General features: G+C 41.2%; 1 protein-coding gene across 1 annotated transcript in view; it reads left to right on the forward strand.

Moving 5' to 3' along the window:
• The first annotated feature begins 1,626 nt into the window (after positions 1 to 1,626).
• The window catches only part of Spmap2l (sperm microtubule associated protein 2 like), a 61,210-nt gene continuing 41,146 nt past the window's right edge, over positions 1,627 to 21,690 (forward strand). The window contains exons 1-2 of the mRNA XM_046445874.2: positions 1,627 to 2,248; positions 13,526 to 13,646. Of these exons, the coding sequence (XP_046301830.1) occupies positions 1,627 to 2,248; positions 13,526 to 13,646 (743 nt within the window). The remainder of the gene's footprint in view (positions 2,249 to 13,525; positions 13,647 to 21,690) is intronic.

A 21,690-nucleotide genomic window follows, 5' to 3' on the forward strand; every position in this document is an offset into this window, starting at 1 on the left:
AACAAGCCCTCTGCTACTAAGCTACACTCCAGGCCCCAACCTCTGCAGTTTTTGATAGGTGCAGTCTCTTTGACTCCCATACATCCATTTTTAGCTGAAACCCCTTTTTCAAAATATTTCTGATATGCTCTTTGGCTATTTAAAGACATTTCTTTTAGTGGTGGGCAGCTTTTTCTGATTTAGGGGCCATCCTGCTTTTTAAGGTAAGTTTATATAATTCTTTCCTGATTGTTTATGGGTTGAGTTATAAAACTCCCTGAAGATAGCTAGCTATTGAATCTCAGTACAATATTGCACTATATCAAAATGTGTCTGAAGGAGTAGATTTCCTGATTTACATATGCATATGCCAGACTAGAAAGAATCTCCTAGTTTCATTCTAGATAACATTCACAATCCAAAATGTGAATATAGATGTTTCACATCTATAAGACAAAGTATATCTAAGGATTATCTAGTAATATGCAAAAGGGGTCCTTAGTTTACTATATATTTTGACAGATGACTTGTTCCTTAACACCTCTAGTCCCCTCCCTTGAAAATAAACACATTATTGAAAGCCACCACTTCTTTCCCACACCATCATGGACTTAAAAGGCTAAATGCAGTTCTCAAAGATTATGAAAAGCCCAGGCCACTTACATTTTTAAAATATATTGGCATATTTGTTTAAAAAAGAAGGGTGAGGGCAGTGCCAAAACCAAGATTACAAAAATTGTGGTATACTGGGTTTAAAAGACATCACACTTGCTGGGCATCGTGGCACACACCTGTAATCTCAGCAGCTTCAAAGGCTGAGACAGGAGGATAGCAAGTTCAAAGCCAGCCTCAGCAATTTAGTGAGGCCCTAAGCAGCATATGGAGACCCTCTCAAAGATTTTAAAAAAGGTTAGAGGTGTGGCTCAGTTGTTAAGTGCCCCTGGGTTCAATCCCTGGGGTGTGTGTGTGTGTGTGTATCACAACAAATTAATGTACACACAGAGGACACAATTGTGTTCTTCACAAGATAAAAGTAATGATTTGTAGCAAACTTCAATGGATCATATATCCTGAGATGGGACACAAGTTGTAGGATTTTAAAACCTATCAGTGTTTCCTTGCGACAGCTTGTAGAAATTCAGGTGGAGATAAAATGGAAAAATCTTTCTGAAATGATAAACAAACATCACACTGCTGCCGCCCTCTCCCCACAATCCTTATTCGGTTGATGTGCATTTACTAGAAACTGTCTTAGTGATTGAAGGTCTTAATTTTCTGCATCTGCTCCCAGCCTTTATGTAGAGGAACCTCTGAAATCTAACCCATCTGCCTCTGCTGAGTTGTAAAGCAACTAGATGGGAAGCTGACAGGTTCTGCCCCAGGGCTGTGCAACCAAGAGTTTCAGTTCGGGGATCTTGCCTGGTCCCTGCAGACAATTGCTCTGGATGCTCTGGCTGCCGGCTGCGCTGGGGTTTGCGCTGGGGTTAGGCCCAAGGTCCCCATGACAACCGGACAACGCGAGGGGAGGGGGGAGGGGCGGGGCCAAGTCGGCCTCGGGGCGGGGCGTGGGCTGCCCCCACCCAGTTCAGTCTCCTGAAGACCTTGAACTTGGCTTGGGCCACCCTCCGCGAGAGGGTTTCTGACACAATGGCGGGCCAAGGGTTTTCAGGTTCATCCGAGTTGTCTGAGGTGACGCAGACAGAAACGTCCTCTAACTCCGAAGCCTTCCAGAAACCCTTAGTGCTCAGGATTCTCGATTTGCAGGACGATCTGAAGGAGGAGGCTAAGCGGCGAGACCAGCAAGATGGGGATGAGGGGGACGACGAGGATGACGAGGACGACGAGGACGACGAGGACGACGAGGATGAGGAGGATGAGGAGGTCGACAGGTATAAGGAATCCGAAGAAACCTCTGAGCCCATGGAATCCACCAAATCCTCTGAGTCCGGCCAAACTTCTGGACCCCACAAACTCTATAAGGAGCGCCCACCACCCAGGGCCCAGGTACACTACGCATCCTCTGAGACCCTTGAGTCAGGTGCACCTCACAAGCTCCTTAGGCCATGTGTTAGGCCATGTGAACAGCGCAAGCTCCGCAAGTCCCGTGAACCCTTCCATCCCTGTGAACCCCTCCACCCCCACGAGCGCAGCCAGCCCCGCAAGCCCCACGAGGCCAAGGAGTTAAGGCTGTTTCACAACCCTGCGGTGATGTTCTCCCCATCTCTGATCACCAGATGCCCAACACGGTATCGGGGGTCATCCCAGAATGGTAGGTGTTGCTCCCCACACCCCTGCGACCTTGCACATCTAGAACTGGAAGTCTAGGGTCAAGTTGTGCATGCAAGAATTTGCAGTGTTTTGTGTCATCTACCCACTGCTCTGCAGTCACTCTCTGCACTTCAAGGGACTCTGATGGGATATTGACACCTTGGCAATGACAAACTCTCTTCTTCCTCCACTATCACCTGATGACCCCTTAGCTCTCCTTGAAGACCTGCTATTACCTTATTGAAGCCCTTCTTAATTCTCCTCTGCAGCTAGTCACTGCATCCCTCTGGTTGGTCCTTCCATCATTCCCCTTTATTGCACTTAAGACTTAAGATTACATCATTTCTGTTACTGTCCAACTAATGGTAGGGACCTTGGAAGACAGGATATTTTTGTCAGTGTTTGGCACATGCTGCCAGTGAAGAGACATTCTTGGAGCAAATATTCCTCAGTGCACCTAAGTGCCCACTATCTTTCACTCTTCCCCAAGTTCAAATGGTATTGGGGCTGATGGGACTTGGGATAAACATCCTTGCTCAGGAGCTGGCTTTGGTTGTGCATGCTTATAATCCCAGCATCTCAGAAGGCTGAGGCAGGATGATGGCAAATTGGAGGCCAGCCTCAGCAACAGTGAGATTCTGTTTAAAATAAAATAAAAAGGGCTGGGGATGTGATTCTATGATAGAGGGCCTCTGGGTTCAATCCCCAGTACTGACCCCCCCCCCCCAATCCTTGCTCTGACTACATCAGTTCACTCATGACCTTTCACTAATGATCCAACCCCAAATAATTTTCTTATCCATATGGGACCTCCAATCCCTTGACTGACCATTTTTTTTTTGTTTGTTTGTTTGCTGGGGTTGGTCAGGGAGACACTGGGGATTTAACCAGGGACAATTTACCACTGAACTATATCCCCAGCCCTTTTTTTTGCATGCAAGAGGTGCAAATAAATATTTTTAGACAGAGTTTCATGAAGTTGCTTAGAATCTTCCTAAATTGCTAAGGCTTCCTTGAACTTTTGATCCTTCTGGCTCAGCCTCTCAAGCCATTGGGATTGCAGGTGTGAACCCCCATGCCCAGCTGACTAACCAGTTTTTATCCCCTGTTCTCACTGATTCCTCCTTACCCAGCCTCAATTCCATGGTCCATCATTGCGGTTGCTCTTACAACTTTTCTGCCACTCCTTTGGCTCTCCTGCTATCTGCCATTTCTCTGCCCAAAATCTCAACTCTGGTTAAACCCAGCCATCCATCTACTTTCTTCCTACACCTAGCAGTTACTCTTGCTATACAAATTGCACAATCAGTCTGATGGTTTTATTTCAGTTGCATTACCACAAATCACAACTGGTCATGTAGTACTTCCTAGCAAACTCAATTTGCCTAGTAGGTTAGTTTTCCCAGTCTCTGAGATGATGACTAAATACCTTCTTTATCTCCTCTGACCTTCACATCTTTGACCCTCATCCAGCTACAGACTTTGCCTCAAATTTTATCAAGAAAATAGAAGCAATCAATCATGAATTTATTTCCTTACCATTAATCTATTGCCTTACCCACATCTGGTTCGTGGATTCTGCTTTTTCTTTTCTTTTTTTTTTCTGGGAAGACGTGTACCTTTTGTTTGTTGTTTGTTTTGGTGCTAGGGATTGAACCCAGGTATGCTTTACCACTGAGCAACATCTAGGTCCTTTTTCTTGTATTTATTTATTTATTTTGAGACAGTATCTCCCTAAATTGCTGAGGCTGACCTTAAACTAGTGATCCTCCTGTCTTGGCCTCCTGAGCTGCTGGGATTACAGGCATGTGCCACCACACCAGCTTTGTGCCTTGTTTTATGAAAAGCAAAATCCTTTATTTGTGCTTTAGATTCCACTATTGTCTCCTGAAGAACTTTGTTCCTACTGTTATCCCCTCTTCCTGCAGAACTACTTTGTCCCTTTCTAATGAATCTGTCCTATGAACATACACAAGTACTGTAGAATCTCTTATCTTGAAATAACTCTTGATCCCATGTCTTCCTCAGACCTTTTCTCCCCCACCGTCACCACCATTTTTCTGTTCTTCACTGCAGAACTTGTCAAAAGAGTTGTCTGTGCTCAATGACTCCATTTCCTCACCTCTCATTCTCTCCTCAGCTGTCACCTGGTTGGGCCTCTTTCTCCTCTACTTCACTGAAACTGCTCTGGTTTACTGCCACCCCTGCCATTGCGTGTGGAGATTTCAGTAACCCCATGGATGATCCACTTGGCTCCTCCCAAAATCTCAACATCCCTTGACATCCTCACGTGGAATGATCTGGTTTCTCTCCCCATCTCAGACACCCCCCACTCTATCCCTTGTCAATTGCTGTTCCATTTCCCGAATCTCTGTCATGAGCACTTTGATCTCTAACCATGTCCTATCTTTCCTGCTCAGTGGTTGGAGGTCTGACCCATTGATGGTCGGAGGTCTGATTCATTGATTCTACTAAACCTGTTTTTTTTGTTACTGAGGATTGAACTCAGGGGCACTCGACCACTGAGGCATATACCCAGCCCTATTTTTTCTTTTATTTAGAGATGGCGCTTCACTGTGTTGCTTAGTGTCTTGCTGTTGCTGAGGCTGGCTTTGAACTTGCGATCCTCCTGCCTCAGCCTCCGGAGCCTCTGGGAATACAGGCATGTGCCATGGTGCCCAGCTGATTCTACTAATCTTTATTACTACCTTGCATTCTTCTGTCTCTCCTTACTCATCTTCCGTGGTTTGCCAGCTCAGTCACCCACTTGTAGGTGTCCTTAACTCCCTCATCTGTCTCTCATCTGTCATTTGTGCCTGGTTAAATTTAACTCTTGCCTATACTTATAAAACAGACCAATTCAAGAGAAAGGCAAACAGTATGTGGACTGATCTTTAAATTCATGACCTTGAACTTCAAATGGGCTTTCAGTTGTTGTTGTTTTACCCATTGAGAATAGGAGAAATCACCATATCTTTTCACCTTGCAATCTACTAAACTACCAGCACCTATAAACATAATCTACCTTTTGTCCTGTTAATCATGGATGAATTTTCCTCTCATCTATTAAAGGCCATTCCCTCATTCCATATGTTGGATCTTGTCCCATTTAAGTTCTTTAAGTTCTTTGCTTCTAAAATTAGCCCCTTTCTCTGCTGCATCACTATATTCTCTGTTTTTCCATCAGCACAATAACTATTAAAAAAAGAAAGAAAGAAAAGAAACAGGAACTGGCGATATAGCTTAGTGGTTAAGCACTTGCCTAGCAGATACCTAGTGCTGGGTTTGATCCCCAACGTGGCAGAAAACCAAATAAAAGGTAAACACACACACACACACATACACACACACACAAAGACACACACCCCTTCCATTAATTCCACGTAACTCCTCCAGGTACCACTCTATTTCTTTACAGGAAAAAAATTACTCGAAATAATTGCCTGTAGTTATTATCTCCACATCCTCTTTTTCCATTTCCTTGAGGGCCACTTTAATTAAGCTTTCTAAACTCTATTATTTTTCCCCAGTCCTGGGGGTTGAATTCAAGGGCACTTTACCAGTGATCTATATCCCTGCCCTTTTTATTTTTTCTTTTGAGGCAAGGTCTTCCTAAATTGCTGAGGCTGGCTTTGAACCTGTCTTAGCCTCCCACGTCAGTGGGACTACAGTTGTGTGCCGCTGTGCCCAGCTTAGATTAAGCTTTCATCCCCTCTGCTTACCTAAAGTTACTTTTAATGAGGTCACAATGACCCCTGCCTGGCCAGAGCCAAAGACTTATTCTTCATCCTCACCAACCTCGTTTGGCACCTGCCTTGCCTTAGAACTCTTTCTGATTCTCTCCTGGGATACTAGCACCACCATTCTCCTACCTCATGGATTGTTCCTGACTCAGTTTCTTTTACTGAATTCCCAGTCTTTGGGCTGATGACTGATGACTAACTCACTCAGATTCTTCTAGAACTTTCCTTATTCTCTGGGTGATGTCATTAGTTCCATAACCTTAATTAAACTCTGGTAACTTCTCAGATTATCTCTAGCCTCAGTTTCTCCTCTGAAATCCAGAGTTTTCTAACCAATTATCTATTCAGCATTCCTGCTTTTAATATCTATTAGGCACACAACACTTAATGTTTCTAAAACTTTGACCCATTTTTTTTTCTTATACCCTGCCTCCAAACCGTTAGCAAATCCTAACTTTGAGTTATAGTCTGATTCTATTTCTTTTTATTTTTTGTCCTGGGGATTGAACCCAGGGTGCTTAACCATCAAGCCATGTCCATAGTCCTTTTTATTTTTATTTTTTTTATTTAGAGACAGGGTCTCTATGTTGCTTAGGGCCTTGCCAAATTGCTGAGGCTGGCTTTGAACTTGTGATCCTCCTGCCTTAGCCTTCGGAGCCGCTGGGGCTCTGTTTCTTAACATCCAAAATGTCATCATGGTTGCAGGTCATCATCGCTTGCCAAATCCACTGCAGCTGGGCTCTTGCTTCCACTCCTGCTCACCCTCCAATTCACTGTACTTACACTGGTCTCAGGAGTCCCTTAGAAATGTGGATTCCATGCAGCTGTGTTGCTCTCAACTCTCCAGAGAGGGTTTCCATATCATGAAGTATGTAATCAGAAGTCCTTAGCAAGGCCCACGTGATCTGCCCCCCCCACCACCGTTCACTTGACCTTGCACTTGATCAGACATGCCCGACTTAATTTCCGACCACTCTGTATATAGTTTGTGCTTTCCAGCCACATTTCTTTTCTCTTACCTCAGGATCCTTTCACTTTCTTTGTCTTCTGCCAGGACACTTTTCCCCTCTGAAAGGAAAATGACCACAACATTGGGAGTGACCAAGAGATCTTTATTGCAGCCGTGCAAAAGAGGAGAAAAATAGAGTGGGGGAGGGGGAGAGAGAGAGAGAATCGAGAGAAGAAAGAGAGAGAGAGAGAGCAAAAGCAAGAGCAAGAGAAAGAGAGAGCAAGAGCAAGAGAGAGGGGCCCGGCAGGAGGGAGTTTTTATAGCTCAAATCTAATGGGGTCTCTGGGTCTGCAAGCTGCCTTGTTGGCATACAGTGATTGGATCATACAGTGGTGTCATCTTCTGCCTTCAGGCAGATGGGGCAGGGGCTAGATGTAGGTTTCCGTTGCACCAGACAGGTGGGGGTCGAGTGTTCAGATTTGACGCAAACAGGTGATAAAGGACCAGACAGGGGGGTTTGAGTGTGTTGGTTATCCTGCAGCTAACATGCATTCAGCCTGCCCTGCAGACAACTTAGTTCAGCCTGTCCTGCACCTAACACCCTCAAGTATTTGTCACTTCTTTATGCCAAAAAAGAACACTGTGGCCTGCTGATTTTCTTATCTGATTGTATTATGTATCTCCTTGTTTAGGAGTTTATATTAAGCTCTCAATTACTGTTGAATGAAGAGTCTTTTTCATTTGAACTCTGTGTCACCAAGTCCAGTGGATCTTTCTCTATCCTGAGGGTTGTTAAGAAGATTCAAAGAGTTAATTCATGTAAGGCATTTAGAACAGCTTTTGGTACATGGAGAGAGCTCAGAAGGTGTCAGCTGATGCTAGCAGATGTTTTCCTATTTGACTCTTGGCAGCACAATCAGCTTGTCAACAAAATTGCCCACTTCTTCTCACAGCCTCTATGACACCACAGTCTTCAGTTTATCACATCCCTGACTGACTGCTCTTTCTCCGGCTTGCTTACTGAGCCCTCCTGTATTTCTGAATTCTAATGGGCTCCGTACTGCCCCTTTTTCTTTTTCTTTACATTGTTTTATTTATATTCTTTTATTACATCCTTAGGTGGTCATATTCACATCTTGACTTTAAATAGCATTTTTATGCTGCTGCCTCCTAAAATAATTATTTTCCCTGATAATGGGGATTGAACCCAGAAGTGCTCTACCACTGAGGTACATCCCCAGACCTTTTTAGTTTTTATTTTGAGATAGGGCCTTGCTAAATTGCTAAGACTTGTCCCAAACTTGCAATCTTCGTGCCTCAGCTTCCCAAGTTGCTGGGCTTACAGGTGTGCACCACTGCATGCGGTTTGCCTCCTAAAGATTTTTACGTACAAGACTGAGATGGAGACTGTTTAGTCTCAAGTATACCTAACCTAGAGTGTTTAATCTGGATTCATAAGTAATTAGGGAAATGAGTTGAAAGAAAAAATCTTAGGTAAGAAAAGAAATCAAACCAAGTTTTTTTTTTTTATATTTATTTTTTAGTTCTCGGCAGACACAACATCTTTCTTTGTATGTGGTGCTGAGGATCGAACCCGGGCAGCACGAATGCCAGGCGAGCGCACTACCGCTTGAGCCACATCCCCAGCCCCCAAGTTTTTTTTTTAAATTTAAAACGTTTTAAAATTTATAAGAAATTCACAGTGTTCAAATGCTAAAACAACATAAAAAGACATGCAATGAAATGTCTCACCCCCGCCCTGTGCCCTCTGAAGTCCTTTCATACCTTTTACAGTGTTTATTTTTTCAGCCATTTATTTATTTTTTATTTATAGTTTGTGTTTAATGCAATCAATTCCATAACATGAGTTATTATGAATCAAAGCATAAATACACAAACACAATAAAAAATCCAAATAGATGTATGGCATTCAGGTATGAAGCAAAGGGGCGTGTTCATTCACACACACAGTAGCTTTAGATCTGTTTGATCTGGTTGTTCCTGAGTAGGTTTCTTTTCTTTTTCTTTTTTTTTTTTTTAAAGAAAGAGTGGGAGAGAGAGAGAATTTTTTAATATTTATTTTTTAGTTCTCGGCGGACACAACATCTTTGTTTGTATGTGGTGCTGAGGATCGAACCCGGGCCGCACGCATGCCAGGCGAGCGCGCTACCGCTTGAGCCACATCCCCAGCCCCCCTGAGTAGGTTTCTAAAGATGAGAAAAAATGAGTTGGGTTATCAAGATTACTGTGGCCCTATTAGATATCAGACCATGTAAGCATCAGTGTGTGACCTTGTGAACAAAAGATTTCAGGGAGTTATCTATTTTTAAAAAATGTTTCTGTGTATCAAGGCATTTGTAAAAGATTTATAGGATCAAGACCACTTTTAGGCTTAGGATCAAGTTCTAATTACCTAAAAATATTGACTGATAACAGAAAGTGTCCCAAATATGGCTACTCTGATCCATAGTTTTAAAAAGAAGTATTTACAGAAAAAGTATAAAGGTTTTTGTGAATTTAATATGCAAGCTAGCTTCCAGTCTTCACTTCCCAAATGCTTGATTTATAAATTTGTCTTCTTCACATAGTTGCCTTTATAATTTCCAGATTACCTTCAAAACTGACCATTTTAAATTGTTAAAAGTATTCAACAAATGCAGAAATAAAAAGCATTTTGAAATTAGTTGAGGCCAATGTAATTCTACTCTTTGGAATCAGTTTTGCTAAAGGAATCTGGCACTCTTGTTGAATGAAAACAGGACATGGGAGATGCCTACCATTTGACTTTGAGAGGATAAGTAAGATTGACTCAAGATCCCTGGATTTGGGGTGGATTCCGATCTATCATTGCCCTGGCACATGTCAGTTAGCATATGAAAGTTCAAACAAAATGTCAAATCCAAAACTACAGAGGAAAGAGTTCATTTCCCAAGGGAACAGAAATAGCTTAACAATGTGAAACTTTATCTAGAATATATCAGCATTGAATTAATACTGCTGATAAAATACATTGAGGATTTACAGTAACACCTGGAAGTTCCTTCTAATGTACATATAAATTGCATCATGGAAGCTTCTTATATTACCTGTTTTATGGCCTTATAGATTTCATGAACCAAATGAAAACTGAAATCTCCATTCCACATTCCATCCTTTACCTCTAGATAAAATCTATTCTGGTTTTCAAGATAGAGTTTGAAGTGTCCATATTTCTTATGCGTCATTCAAGGAGATGGTGTCTCAGTTTTAGATGTATTTATTTTTATCTTGTATGTAAAACTACAGCAGATTTAATATTGGCATTCATCACCTGCAAAACCCTTCACGTGTCCTTCAAACCAATCAATTTGGAATTCCAAAAATTTGGAATTTTTCTGTATCAATAAAATCAGGTGTGGAATTGGTAGATTTCATGCAGACTTGCTTCTTCCTTGACACAATGGACTTCTAGTTACCCTTTGGATTGGGTTTAGAAGGTGGGGAGCAGAGACGTTTCTTGGCCTGAGTCTCTAACAGTAGAGATGTAGAATAGAGAGCGGGATCACAAGAAGGCTGGCTGGCTGTTGACTGCAGGGCACTGCCACCTGCCTTGAGTGTAGGACTAGTTGGACTGGGGGCAGCAGAGGTACTCTGTGAGGAGTTATTTAAAAGTGTCACAACAGCTGTTTGGTTTGGATCAATCTGTGTGGGTAGGAGCAGTGCCAAGCAGCAGCCCCAGCCTCCGCCTGGCCACTGTCGCTCTGCCTACGTCCGCTCTGTCGGTGGATTCTAGATTCGAGGAGACAGGACTGCTCTGGCAGCCAATAGGCAAGGTCTGTGTGTTTCTTTATATAAATGCAAGAAAATAACTGTACGAGTGCGGGTGCTTTGCCCTTTTCTCACCGCGGGTGCGTTGCTGTTCTTCACTCTTCCCCTGGACAACATGTCTTTACACTCTAACACATACATGGTTTCCTCCTTTGTTCAAAACCACAGCTGCATCATGTTCCATTATTAACCTCCTCTTGGTTGCTTCTAGGACCTTATTATTATAAACAATGTCAATAGAGAAACCTGTGCATGTCAGTTAGTGCACACGCAGGTGTATCTGTAGAATTCCCAGAAGTGGGCGCTGGAGGGTAAACGCGCTTGCAATTTTGGTTTAGGGAAATTGCCCTCCGTACAATTGATTCTCGTTGTATGCTGAACAGCAAATGGAAGTGTCTTTGTCCCCATAGTCTCACCATTGTAGAATGTGGTTAAACTTTTTAACTTTTTGAAAGGTTAATAGATGAAAACCTATTTTGTCAATTAAGTTGTGATTTGCATTTATCTCATAGGAGTAATATTGGACTTTTTTTTGTTGTTGTTGAACATGGACACAGTACCTTTGTTTTATTTATTTATTTATTTAATGTGGTGCTGAGGATTGAACCCAGTGCCTCACATGTGCAAGACAAGCGCTCTACCACTGAGCCACAACCTCAGCCCCTGGGCATCTTTTTTTGATATATATGTTTTCATATCCTTTGCCTATTTTTCTTTTGGCTTAATAGGTTTGTTTTTTTTAAATTATTTTTAGGGAGATGAGCTCTTTGGGAATTGTGTGACAAATTTTTTTCACTTTGTTGATGTTCTCTTTGTCTTTGGTTATGTTTATTTTGTTTCACCATAAAAACATTTTTGTGGTAAAATTTGTCAAATTTATGGCTTCTGTACTGAATCATAATTAGGATTTTTTCCTACTTCTAGATTATAAAGGACTTGATCCATGTGTTTTCTTTTCAAATATTTTAAAAATTGTAGATGGGCACAATACCTTTATTTTATTTTATTTATTTTAAAAATATTTATTCTTAAGTTTTAGGTGAACACAATATCTTCACTTTACATTTATGTGGTGCTAAGGATCGAACCCAGTGCCTGGTGCATGCTAGGCGAGCACTCTACCACTGAGCTACAACACCAGCCCCATATTTTATTTATTTTTATGTGGTGCTGAGAATAGAACCCAGTGCTTCACACATGCTAGGCCAGTGCTCTACCACTGAGCCACAACCCTAGCCCCAATCCATGTGTTTTCTTTTGTAATATTAAAATAATATTATTTAAATTTTTGGTCCATTTGGAGTGTATGCAGTATATGGTGTAAATTATAAATTCAGTGTTCTCAGGGGCTGTCCAGTGGCCTGCACCATCTTCCCATGGATGAACCAAATGAAAGTGAACATGAAAAATAGATTTGAAGTTAAAGGGACAAAAAGTGACATCTGTGGAAAGTTAGGGGTGTGAGAGGAGGCATAATTTATCCTTTTTCGAAATAGGTAGTGTGGCAATATGGTGTTTCTGAGCACTAGTTGGAACAGAAACCTCAGCCTTGTGGCTTAATATATGAAAGGACTCATCCTCTTTCTCCCTCTGCAGTCTCAACCTTCTCCCATGCTCTCTCTTTTCTCTCTCCCAAGTGACCCTGAGCTAAGGTTCTAAGGCAGCAGCACCAGGTAGGGAGGTGTGCTTAGAAGAGGAGCAAGAAAGAGTGAACTGTAGTAACAGACCCTGCCCTAGTATTTCAAAGAGAGTCCCAATGTTGTTTGTATGGTGATGCCCATTATATAACAGGACTGCACAACAGTGCACCTAGAGCAAGCAGGAATCTTACTTTAAAGAGCCTTTAAGGTTAGTAGAGGATAGGAAAGGCAGCAGAACACAACAGACACTAGTATGGCAATATGTAAATCAATGGATGTGTAACTGATGTGATTCTGCAATCTGTATATGGGGTAAAAATGGGAGTTTATAACCCGCTTGAATCAAAGTGTGAAATATGATATATCAAGAACTATGTAATGTTTTGAACAACCAACAATAAAAAATTAAAAAAAAAAAAAGAGTCTTTAAGGGCTGGGGTTGTGGCTCAGTAGGTAGTGCACTTGTCTGGCATGTGGGATGCACTGGGTTCGATCCTCAGCACCACATAAAAGTAAATAAATAAAATCAAGGTATTGTGTTCAACTACAACTAATAAAAAAAAAAAGAAGAAGAATTTAGAGAGAGAGCACGCCTTTAAAAAACAATGTAAGGATAGGTCCTGCCGCCTACCTGTAATCCCCAGTAGCTCAGGAGACTGAGGCAGGAGGGTCGTAAGTTCAAAGCCAGCCTCAGCAATTTAGTGAGGTCCTAAGCAACTTAATGAGATCCTGTCTCAAAAAATAAATAAAGAAAAAGAGTTGGGGATGTAGCTTACTGGTTAAGCACACCTGGATTCAATCCTGAGTAAAAAAAAAAAAGAAAAAGAAATGTAGGTCTTATTGATGTATCTTCAAGGGAACTAATTCCAACACAGAACAGAACCTGCCAAAATCTTGGGACATTTCACTTCCCAAGTGTCTCATCATCATGACAGCTAATCCCCTCAAATACCTGCGTGATTTCTCTCAAGCTGCAGCCTGCCTCTTCCCAGGCTCTTCTGCCTCCTGGCCCAGATCTGTTGTTGTCTTTTAGAGGCCCTCCTGCCTTTTCTCTGTGGGCCAGCTGTGTCCCATGAAGTACTCAAACACAGCCTTCTTAGGGGCAGGGAGGAGGGTTAAATGGTTTGCTCTGCACGTAGCAGGGCCCGGTGCCAGCACCCGGTCCCCCTTCCGGGAACGACAGCTTTTGAATCCTGCTTTCGCCCAGCAGATGGCAGCCTTCTCCACAGGTGACGCGGAGCCCGGGGTGCTCAGCCTGCTGTGAGCCGCAGAAGTCAGTGTGCCCGACGGGGTTTGCGTGGTGCAGAATAAAATTCAAACACAGAAAAGGAATAAAACAGCCATAATGTCGTGGTGGTCTCCTGTAGGGCATGCTCTTAATCATCTTGCTCCAAATCCTTCAGCGACTTCTTTCTCTTGCCCCTAAAATAAACAGGGAACTCTTCCAGGTCTCGCGGTGATATAACCACAAATCCTGCCGCCCTTTCCCTCCTGCCACCACTTCCCGGCCTGTGCCTCTCACTTGGTTCCCTGTCGGGGCTGCTTCCACCCTCTGAAATGTTCTTCCTTTTGCATTGTTTCTTCTTCTCTCAGATCATCAAATACCTGCCACCTTTATTTCTTTCCATAGTTCAAGTGTTATTTGTTCCAAGAAGCCTTTCTCCATATAGTAAGGCATCTCTGCTTTCTACCTCACCAGGTGCATCACACGAATTAATTTCCTTCCTATCGCTTATCTCTGCCTGAATCTGTTTGCTTTCTTCTTGTCTCTCCTTCTTCCTAAAAGTTAAACTGTGTGAGGGCAGGACAGAGCCTCCGGCCAGGTACTGGGGATTTCAGAAGCTGGATGCTGTTGGAAAGAGCACTGACTAGGAGGAGGAAACTTGGAATTTACTTTTGGTTTTGTAAAGACAGGTGTGCCTTAGCAATTTGGTGAGAACTTGTCTCAAAATAAAGAAGGGCTGGAGATGTTGCTCAGTGGTAGAGTATCTGAGTTCAGGCCCTAGTACATAAAAAAAAAAAAAAGACAACCCACTGAAGTAAGTACTATATGTGTCCTCATTTTACAGATGAATAACCTGAGGCACAGAGGAGTTAAATGACTTGCCAAAGCTCATACACACAGAAACAGAGCAGAGACGGAACCCAGGCAGACAGACCCCATAAAAATAACCTTGCCTTCTTCACTAGCACACTGTTCTCCCCCTCACTGCACAGGGAAGCCTGTTCTAGGTGATAGAGAAGTAAAGGCAATGAAGATAAAGAGCTCAGCACAGTGCTTGGCCCACTCTAAGTGCTCAGTAAACATTACAGTAAGTGTTGGTATAGGAATTAGTATTCCTAAACAATGATAGAAATAAGACATCTATGCATCTATGTACACCACATGGTTCAAGGAGTGTAAAATCAAGCAGAGCACATTGACAATCTAAGAGAAATAATGCAGACATAAATATAACAAAATTTAACAGGGTCTAGATGAGTGATGTGAACATTCAGCTGAATTGTAACAATTATCTCTCAGCCTTATCCCACCTTGGGAAGTATTTTTGTCCCTGATTTACAGACAAGGAACCTGAGACTCAGTATTTTATCAAAAGGTAGAGAGTAGTGGGGCCAGCAACCAAAGCTGTATCAGTTGATGCACAGCCTGTGAAATACTACAGTGACCTGATGGGCAGGGGGCCAGACTGGTCTTTAGTGGGAGAAAGAAGAACAGCAGTTATTGTCGTCGTCGTCGTCGTCGTCTTCTTCTTCTTCTTCTTCTTCTTCTTCTTTTTTTTTTTTGGTTACTGGGGATTGAGCTCAGGGGCACTCCACCACTGAGCCCCATCCCCAGTTTTATTTTGTATTTTATTTAAAGGCAGGGCCTCACTTTTGCTGAGGCTGGCTTTGAACTTGCAATCTTCCTGTCTCAGCCTCCTGAGTTTCTGGGATTAAAGGCATGTACCATCGCACCTGGCAGTTATTGTCTATAGAAGAAGGATCTGGGGAATATTTCAGGGCCAGGAGGTGACAATGGAGTTGTACTATAGGAAGATCAGCCAGGGAGGACCAGTTAGATGTGTGAAATCCTCCTTGCTGCTCCCAGAGAAATCTGAATGCTTGCACACTGCTGTGCCTGAGTCATGACTCCGGCCAAGTACTGGGGATTTCAGAAGCTGGATGCTGTTGGAAAGAGCACTGAGCTAGGAGGCAGAAACTTGGAATTTACTTTTGTTTTGTCATAATTGTTTCCTTTCTAAGGAAAGAGGAAGGTAGACTAGCCAATCGCTCTGGATACCTTTAGTTCTAACAGTCTGTATGTAGATACGACTACTTACTTTGACATTACAAGATGTTGCTGAAGTGTGATTACTGTATATTTTTGAGTATAAGGAGATTTTTTTTGCCAATTTATATATAACTGTTATAGTTTGGACATGAGGTGTTTCCCATAGATTCCTTTGTTCATGCAGGAATATTCAGAGATGAAATGATTAGATTATGAGAACTGTCACCTAATTAGTCCATCCTAGTTTGAATGGACTGAGTGGTCACTATAGGCAGGTGGGCATGGCTGGAGGAGGTAGTCACTGGAGGTATGCTTGGAAGGGTTGTCCTGCCTCACAGGCCTTTCCCCCACCCTTTTTCTGGCCATCAGGAGGTAAGCAGAGCTCCTCAGGACTGGCCCTTTCCCCATGATGTTCTGAAATCATAAGCCAAAATTAACTTTTCCTCCTCTAAATTGTTCTTGTAGGGTATTTCAGTCACAGCTAGGAAAAGCTGTCTAATACAATATATAAACGTTTAGGAATAAAGGCCAAATAGGCAAATGTATATTTATAGTTGCATTAATCTAGTTATACATATAAAATTAAGATGACATATTAAATGGTTAAATATAGAAGTATTTTTTATTTCTAATGTCATTTCATGAAAAAGCTTTTTACCTCATATTTGATATCATTAATGTCACTATTTGAATAATTTAACATATTTTTCAGGGCATATCATTTTTATTTCTAAGTAATTTTAGATAGAAACTTGAAAGTCTTTTTTTTTTAATTATGGAAAATGTCAAACACACGAAGTTGAGACTGTCATAACAAACCTCTGTGTACTCATCACCTAGTTTCATTAAGTATTAACATTTCTTGAATCTTGTTTCATCTGGCTTATGACGACAGGGTGACCTACGAATATTCAGTGAACTGCTGCCACTGAAAGTGATGTAACCTGTGGATTCATTTTTATTTAATAAAGTCTGTCATCACAAACATGTTTGGTGTATGTTAGTGGCATAGCTCACTCAGACAAGTACATGTTCATAATTGGTTTTACACTTCAATAATATTTATCTTTATTTTTGGAACCCTTAGGGGAAATGCTTCCTAAACAACTACTTTACAATAATTTAAATGTGTTTCTCTTAAGTTTTTTTTTTTAAATTTATTTTTTAGTTGTAGTTGGACACAATACCTTTATTTATTTATTTTTATGTGTTGTTGAGGATGGAACCCAGGGCCTTGTATGGGCTAGGTGAGTGCTCTACTGCTGAGCCACAATCCCAGCCCTAAATGTGTGGTGTGTGTGTGTGTGTGTGTGTGTGTGTGTGTGAGTGTTTAATCTGCAGAAGTTTAAAAAGAATATACTAATTTTTAGAATTAATAATAGCTACCCTTTATTGTGTATTTACCATGATTGGGGCAGTATGCAGAGTGCTTAACATTTATTATCTCACTTATTATTTTCACATAACAACCTTGTGAGGCGAGAACTACTTTGTGAATTACAGAGAGTGGAAGTAAATATGCTCAGGATCAGAGTTAGAGCTAGGATTTGGTTCTAGGCAGTCGGATCCCACAGACAGTGATCTAGCCATTAAGTAATATCATGTTGGTCCCCAGACCTGTCTGCTTCAAAAAATGCAGGTGCCTGTGTCCCACCTCCAGTCATTGCAATTTAACTGGTCTTGGGTGTGGCCTGGGACCTTTTTAATATTTATTTTTTAGTTGATTTTAATCCTCAGATGATTTTAATGCACAGATAAGTTTGGAGATGATTATAACATGGCTTTGCTTAGGACATTAGCTAACATTGGCCCTCTGAGAGCTATTCAATCCTACCAGTTAATGAGACAACACCAGAAAAATCTTTTTGAAAGAGTGAAAGCTATGGAGGAGACATTCTGGCAAGAGAGGTCAATAGGAAGGAGTGTTATTCATTCATATTTTCAGTTTTTTTTTTAAATAATAGGGATTGAACCCAGGGATGCTTTACCTCTGAGCTAGATCCCTACCCTTTTAATTTATGTTGAGACAGAGTCTTGCTAAATTGCTGAGGCTGGCCTCTAATTTACAATCCTCCTACCTCAGCCTCCTGAGTTGCTGGGATTACAGGCATGTGCCACCATGTCCAGCTGTCACTGTCAGTATTTAGAGATGGTCATTATTATACTGTGTATATAACACTGAAAGCCAAAGTTAATACATCCATGAAAAATCCATGGAACAAACATAACTCTCATGGATGTCAGCATAAGAACATAAACTACTCCTTCCTTTTTCATAGCTTTCAGTCAGTGTAGACTTAAAAAGTAGAGGGATAGAAAATACTTGAGTTCAAAAGTTCCGTTTACTGGGCTAAGGAACCGAACAGATACTTTACAGAAGAAGAAATACAATTGATCAACAAACATATGAAAAAAAATGTTCAACATCTCTAGCAATTAGAGAAATGCAAATCAAAACTAAAATTTCATCTCACTCAAGTCAGAATGGCAATTATCAAGAATACAAGCAATAATAAGTGTAGGTAAGGATGTCGGGAAAAAGATACTCATACATTGCTGGTGGAACTGCAATTTGGTGCAACTACTCTGGAAAGCAGTATGGAGATTCCTCAGAACATTTGGAATGGAACCACCATACCCAGTATCCCATTCCTCAGTTTATACCCAAAGGACTTAAAATCAGCATACCGCAGTGATGCAGCCACATCAATATTTATAGGAGCTCAATTCACAATAGCTAAACTATGGAACCAACCTAGATGCCCTTTAACAGATGAATGGATAAAGAAACTGTGGTACATATATGCAGTGGAATATTACTTAGCCTGAAAGAGAATGAAATTATGGCACTTGCAGGTGAATGGATGAAGTTAGAGAATATCATGCTTATCATGAAATAAGCCAGTCCCCAAAAGCCAGAGGCTAAATGTTTTCTCTGACAAGCCGATGCTGATCCATAGTGGGAGAGGGAGTAAGGAAGAATGAAGGAACTTTGGATTGGGCAGAGGGAAGTGGGGTGGGGTGGGGTTATGGGGATGGGAAGGACGGTCGAGTGACAGACATTTATTACTCTATATACATGTATGATAATACTACAGGTGTGACTCTGTACCATGTACCACTATAGGACTGAGAAGGTATGCTTCATTTGTGTACAGGGTATCAAAATGCATTCTACCATCATGTATAACTAATTAGAACAAATTTAAAAAATTTTTAAAAGTTCCATTTACTTTTTCCCCCCAAGTTTTTCACCTGTCTCCTGTAGATTGCAAACTCCTTGAGAAGACAGGCATATTTTATTCATTCGTCTCCTCTCCACACTCACTCCAAGCTTGCACATAGAGGCACAATCCACAGTTGTGTGAATAGTAGTTTTTCTACAGCACTCTATGAAAGCCATTGATAATTGTAACTAATTGTAACTAATAATTACAATTACCATTCACCTACTATATGCAAAGTGTTATATATGTGTATGTCTATGTGTGTGCATATTTATACGTATGTATATGTAATATATATATGTGTGTCTGTAATTTTTACAGACCTATTATCCTCCAATCTGAGAGTAGGAAACATCTCAGAGAAATCAATCTACCCACATTGCACAGTTGAGAAACTAACAAACTGGGGTTTGATCCATTCTGATGCCAGAGGGCACCTGCTTAGCTGGGCACGGTGGCACACGCCTGTAACCCCAGCTGCTCCGGAGGCTGAGGCAGGAGGATCAGAAATTCCAGGCTATCCTGCAGCTTTGTGAGACCCTATCTCAAAATAAAAAACAAGGAACTGGGGTTGTAGCTTGGTGGTAGATCACTTGCCTTGCATGCGTGAGGCAGTGGGTTTGAATCTCAGCCCCACATAAAAATAAATAAAGATATTATGTCCATCTACAACTAAAACGTATTTTTAAAAAATTAAAATTAAAAAAGGGGTCTTCGGATATAGCTCAGTGGTAGAGCACTCTTGAATTCACTCCCCAGTACAATAAAAAAAAAAAAAATAGAACTCCCAGGTGTCGTGGTACATGCCTGTAATCCCAGCTACTTGGGAGGCTGAGGCAGGAGGATTGTGAATCCATAGCCAGCCTCAGCAACTCAGTGAGGCCCTGTCGAGAGAGAGAGAGAGAGAGAAAAGAAAGAAAAGAAACAGAAAGCACCTGCTTTATTTTATGAAAAACACTGCAACAGGTATAAAATGTTTTTTTTCAGTTAGAATTCTTAGATGTGATGAAAAACGCCAAAAATCTGTGTGGGGACAATCTGTCATTACGAGGCCTATTATGACAAGCCTTTGGGTATCTCGGCCTTATGATAGTTCACATTATAAAAAAAAAAAAAACTTCTAAAAATAAACTTCCACTTGCTTGACCATGTCATTTGCTTTGGTCATATCAGGCTTGTCCATTTTCCATTTTCAAAGACAACACACGGAACATTTTTGAGCATGAATCTTTGCCCCCATGGAATTATTTCCTTAGGGTACATTTCTAGAAATAGAATTAGATTAAAAAATACTGCTGATTCATACTACTACATTATTTTTCATAAAGTGTACTAATGTAAACTTTTAGCAGCAGTTACAAGAGTGCTCGTCTCATCTTATCCTTCCAGATCATTATCCTTTGCAATGAAATTTGCTAATGTAAAATATTTTTCATTTTGATTTTGATTGTTTTGATTATAAGAAAGTTTTATCTAGGGGCTGGGGATGTGGCTCAAGCGGTAGCCCGCTCGCCTGGCATGCGTGCGGCCCAGGTTCGATCCTCAGCACCACATACAAAGATGTTGTGTCCGCCGAAAACTAAAAAAATAAATATTAAAAAAAATTCTCTCTCTCTCACTCTTTCTAAAAAAAAAAAGAAAGTTTTATCTTATGTTTATTAGCCCTTCATATATATATATATATATATATATATATATATATATATATATATATAAATATTTTTTATTTATTTTTATGTGGTGCTGAGGATAGAACCTCACACATGCTAGGCATGCCCTCTACGGCTGAGCCCCAGCCCCGGCCCCCACTTGACAGATGTTCATATATGGATTCAGGTTCTATCTTTAGCCTATTCAGTTTTGGTACCTCTTACTGTTTTTCTCATTAGTTGATGCTTTTATACTCTTAGAATACTAGTACTACTCAGCTTTTACCTTATTTGCTGCCTGATATTTCTCCAAAATTTTTGTTTCCTCTCTCTGTTTTAATTTTTGACACACAGAAATTTCAAGTTTTAAATATTTTAACCTGTTTTTCTATCTTTTATTGATTTTAACTCTAGATGGTTAAAATCCATGATTATGAAATCCAGTGATTATTTTTTCTCTAATTTGGATTTAAAAAAAATTTTTTTTAGTTGTACATGGACACAATACCTTTGTTTTTATTTATTTATTTTGATGTGGTGCTGAGGATCGAACCCAGTGCCTCACACATGCTAGGAAGCGCTGTACCACTGAGCTACAACCCCAGCCCGTCTAATTTGGATTTTTAAAAAAGCATTCTTTGTTTTTAAACCTTCCTATTTTTATGTGGTGCTAAGGATCAAACCTAGTATTTCCCATGTGCTGGGCAAGTGCTCTGCCACTGAGCTACAGCCCCAGCCTCCTCCTTCCCCTTTTGATTTGTGATGCTATGTTTATCATACCTTTGATTCCTGTTGAACCTAATTTTTGCTTTTATTTCTTTTACCAGACCCTGCCGTCCGTGACTTTATAAAGAAATGGTAAGAGTGTAGCTCTTTTTTCTCACACACCTTGACCAGGGGGCTGGCCAAGCAGGGCCAACTCCTGGGGGCATTCCAAGTGGAAGTCTGTCTGGAGGTTTAGGAAAGGAGATTCCCATTCTGTCCCTTTGTCACAGCCCCTTTCCAACCTCAGTTCCTATGGGAAAAGGAAAGAAGGTATATGAAATAAGAAGTGAAGTGCGACTGGGTACAGTGTCACACACCTGTAATCTCAGTTACTCTGGAGGCTGAGGCAGGAGGATCAGAAGTTCTGGGCAGGCTAGCCTGAAGTTTTG

Source organism: Marmota monax, unplaced genomic scaffold (genome assembly GCF_021218885.2).
Source record: "Marmota monax isolate L192 unplaced genomic scaffold, Marmota_monax_Labrador192_F-V1.1 WCK01_AAM20220418_F8-fsc00025, whole genome shotgun sequence".
NCBI lineage: Eukaryota > Metazoa > Chordata > Mammalia > Rodentia > Sciuridae > Marmota > Marmota monax.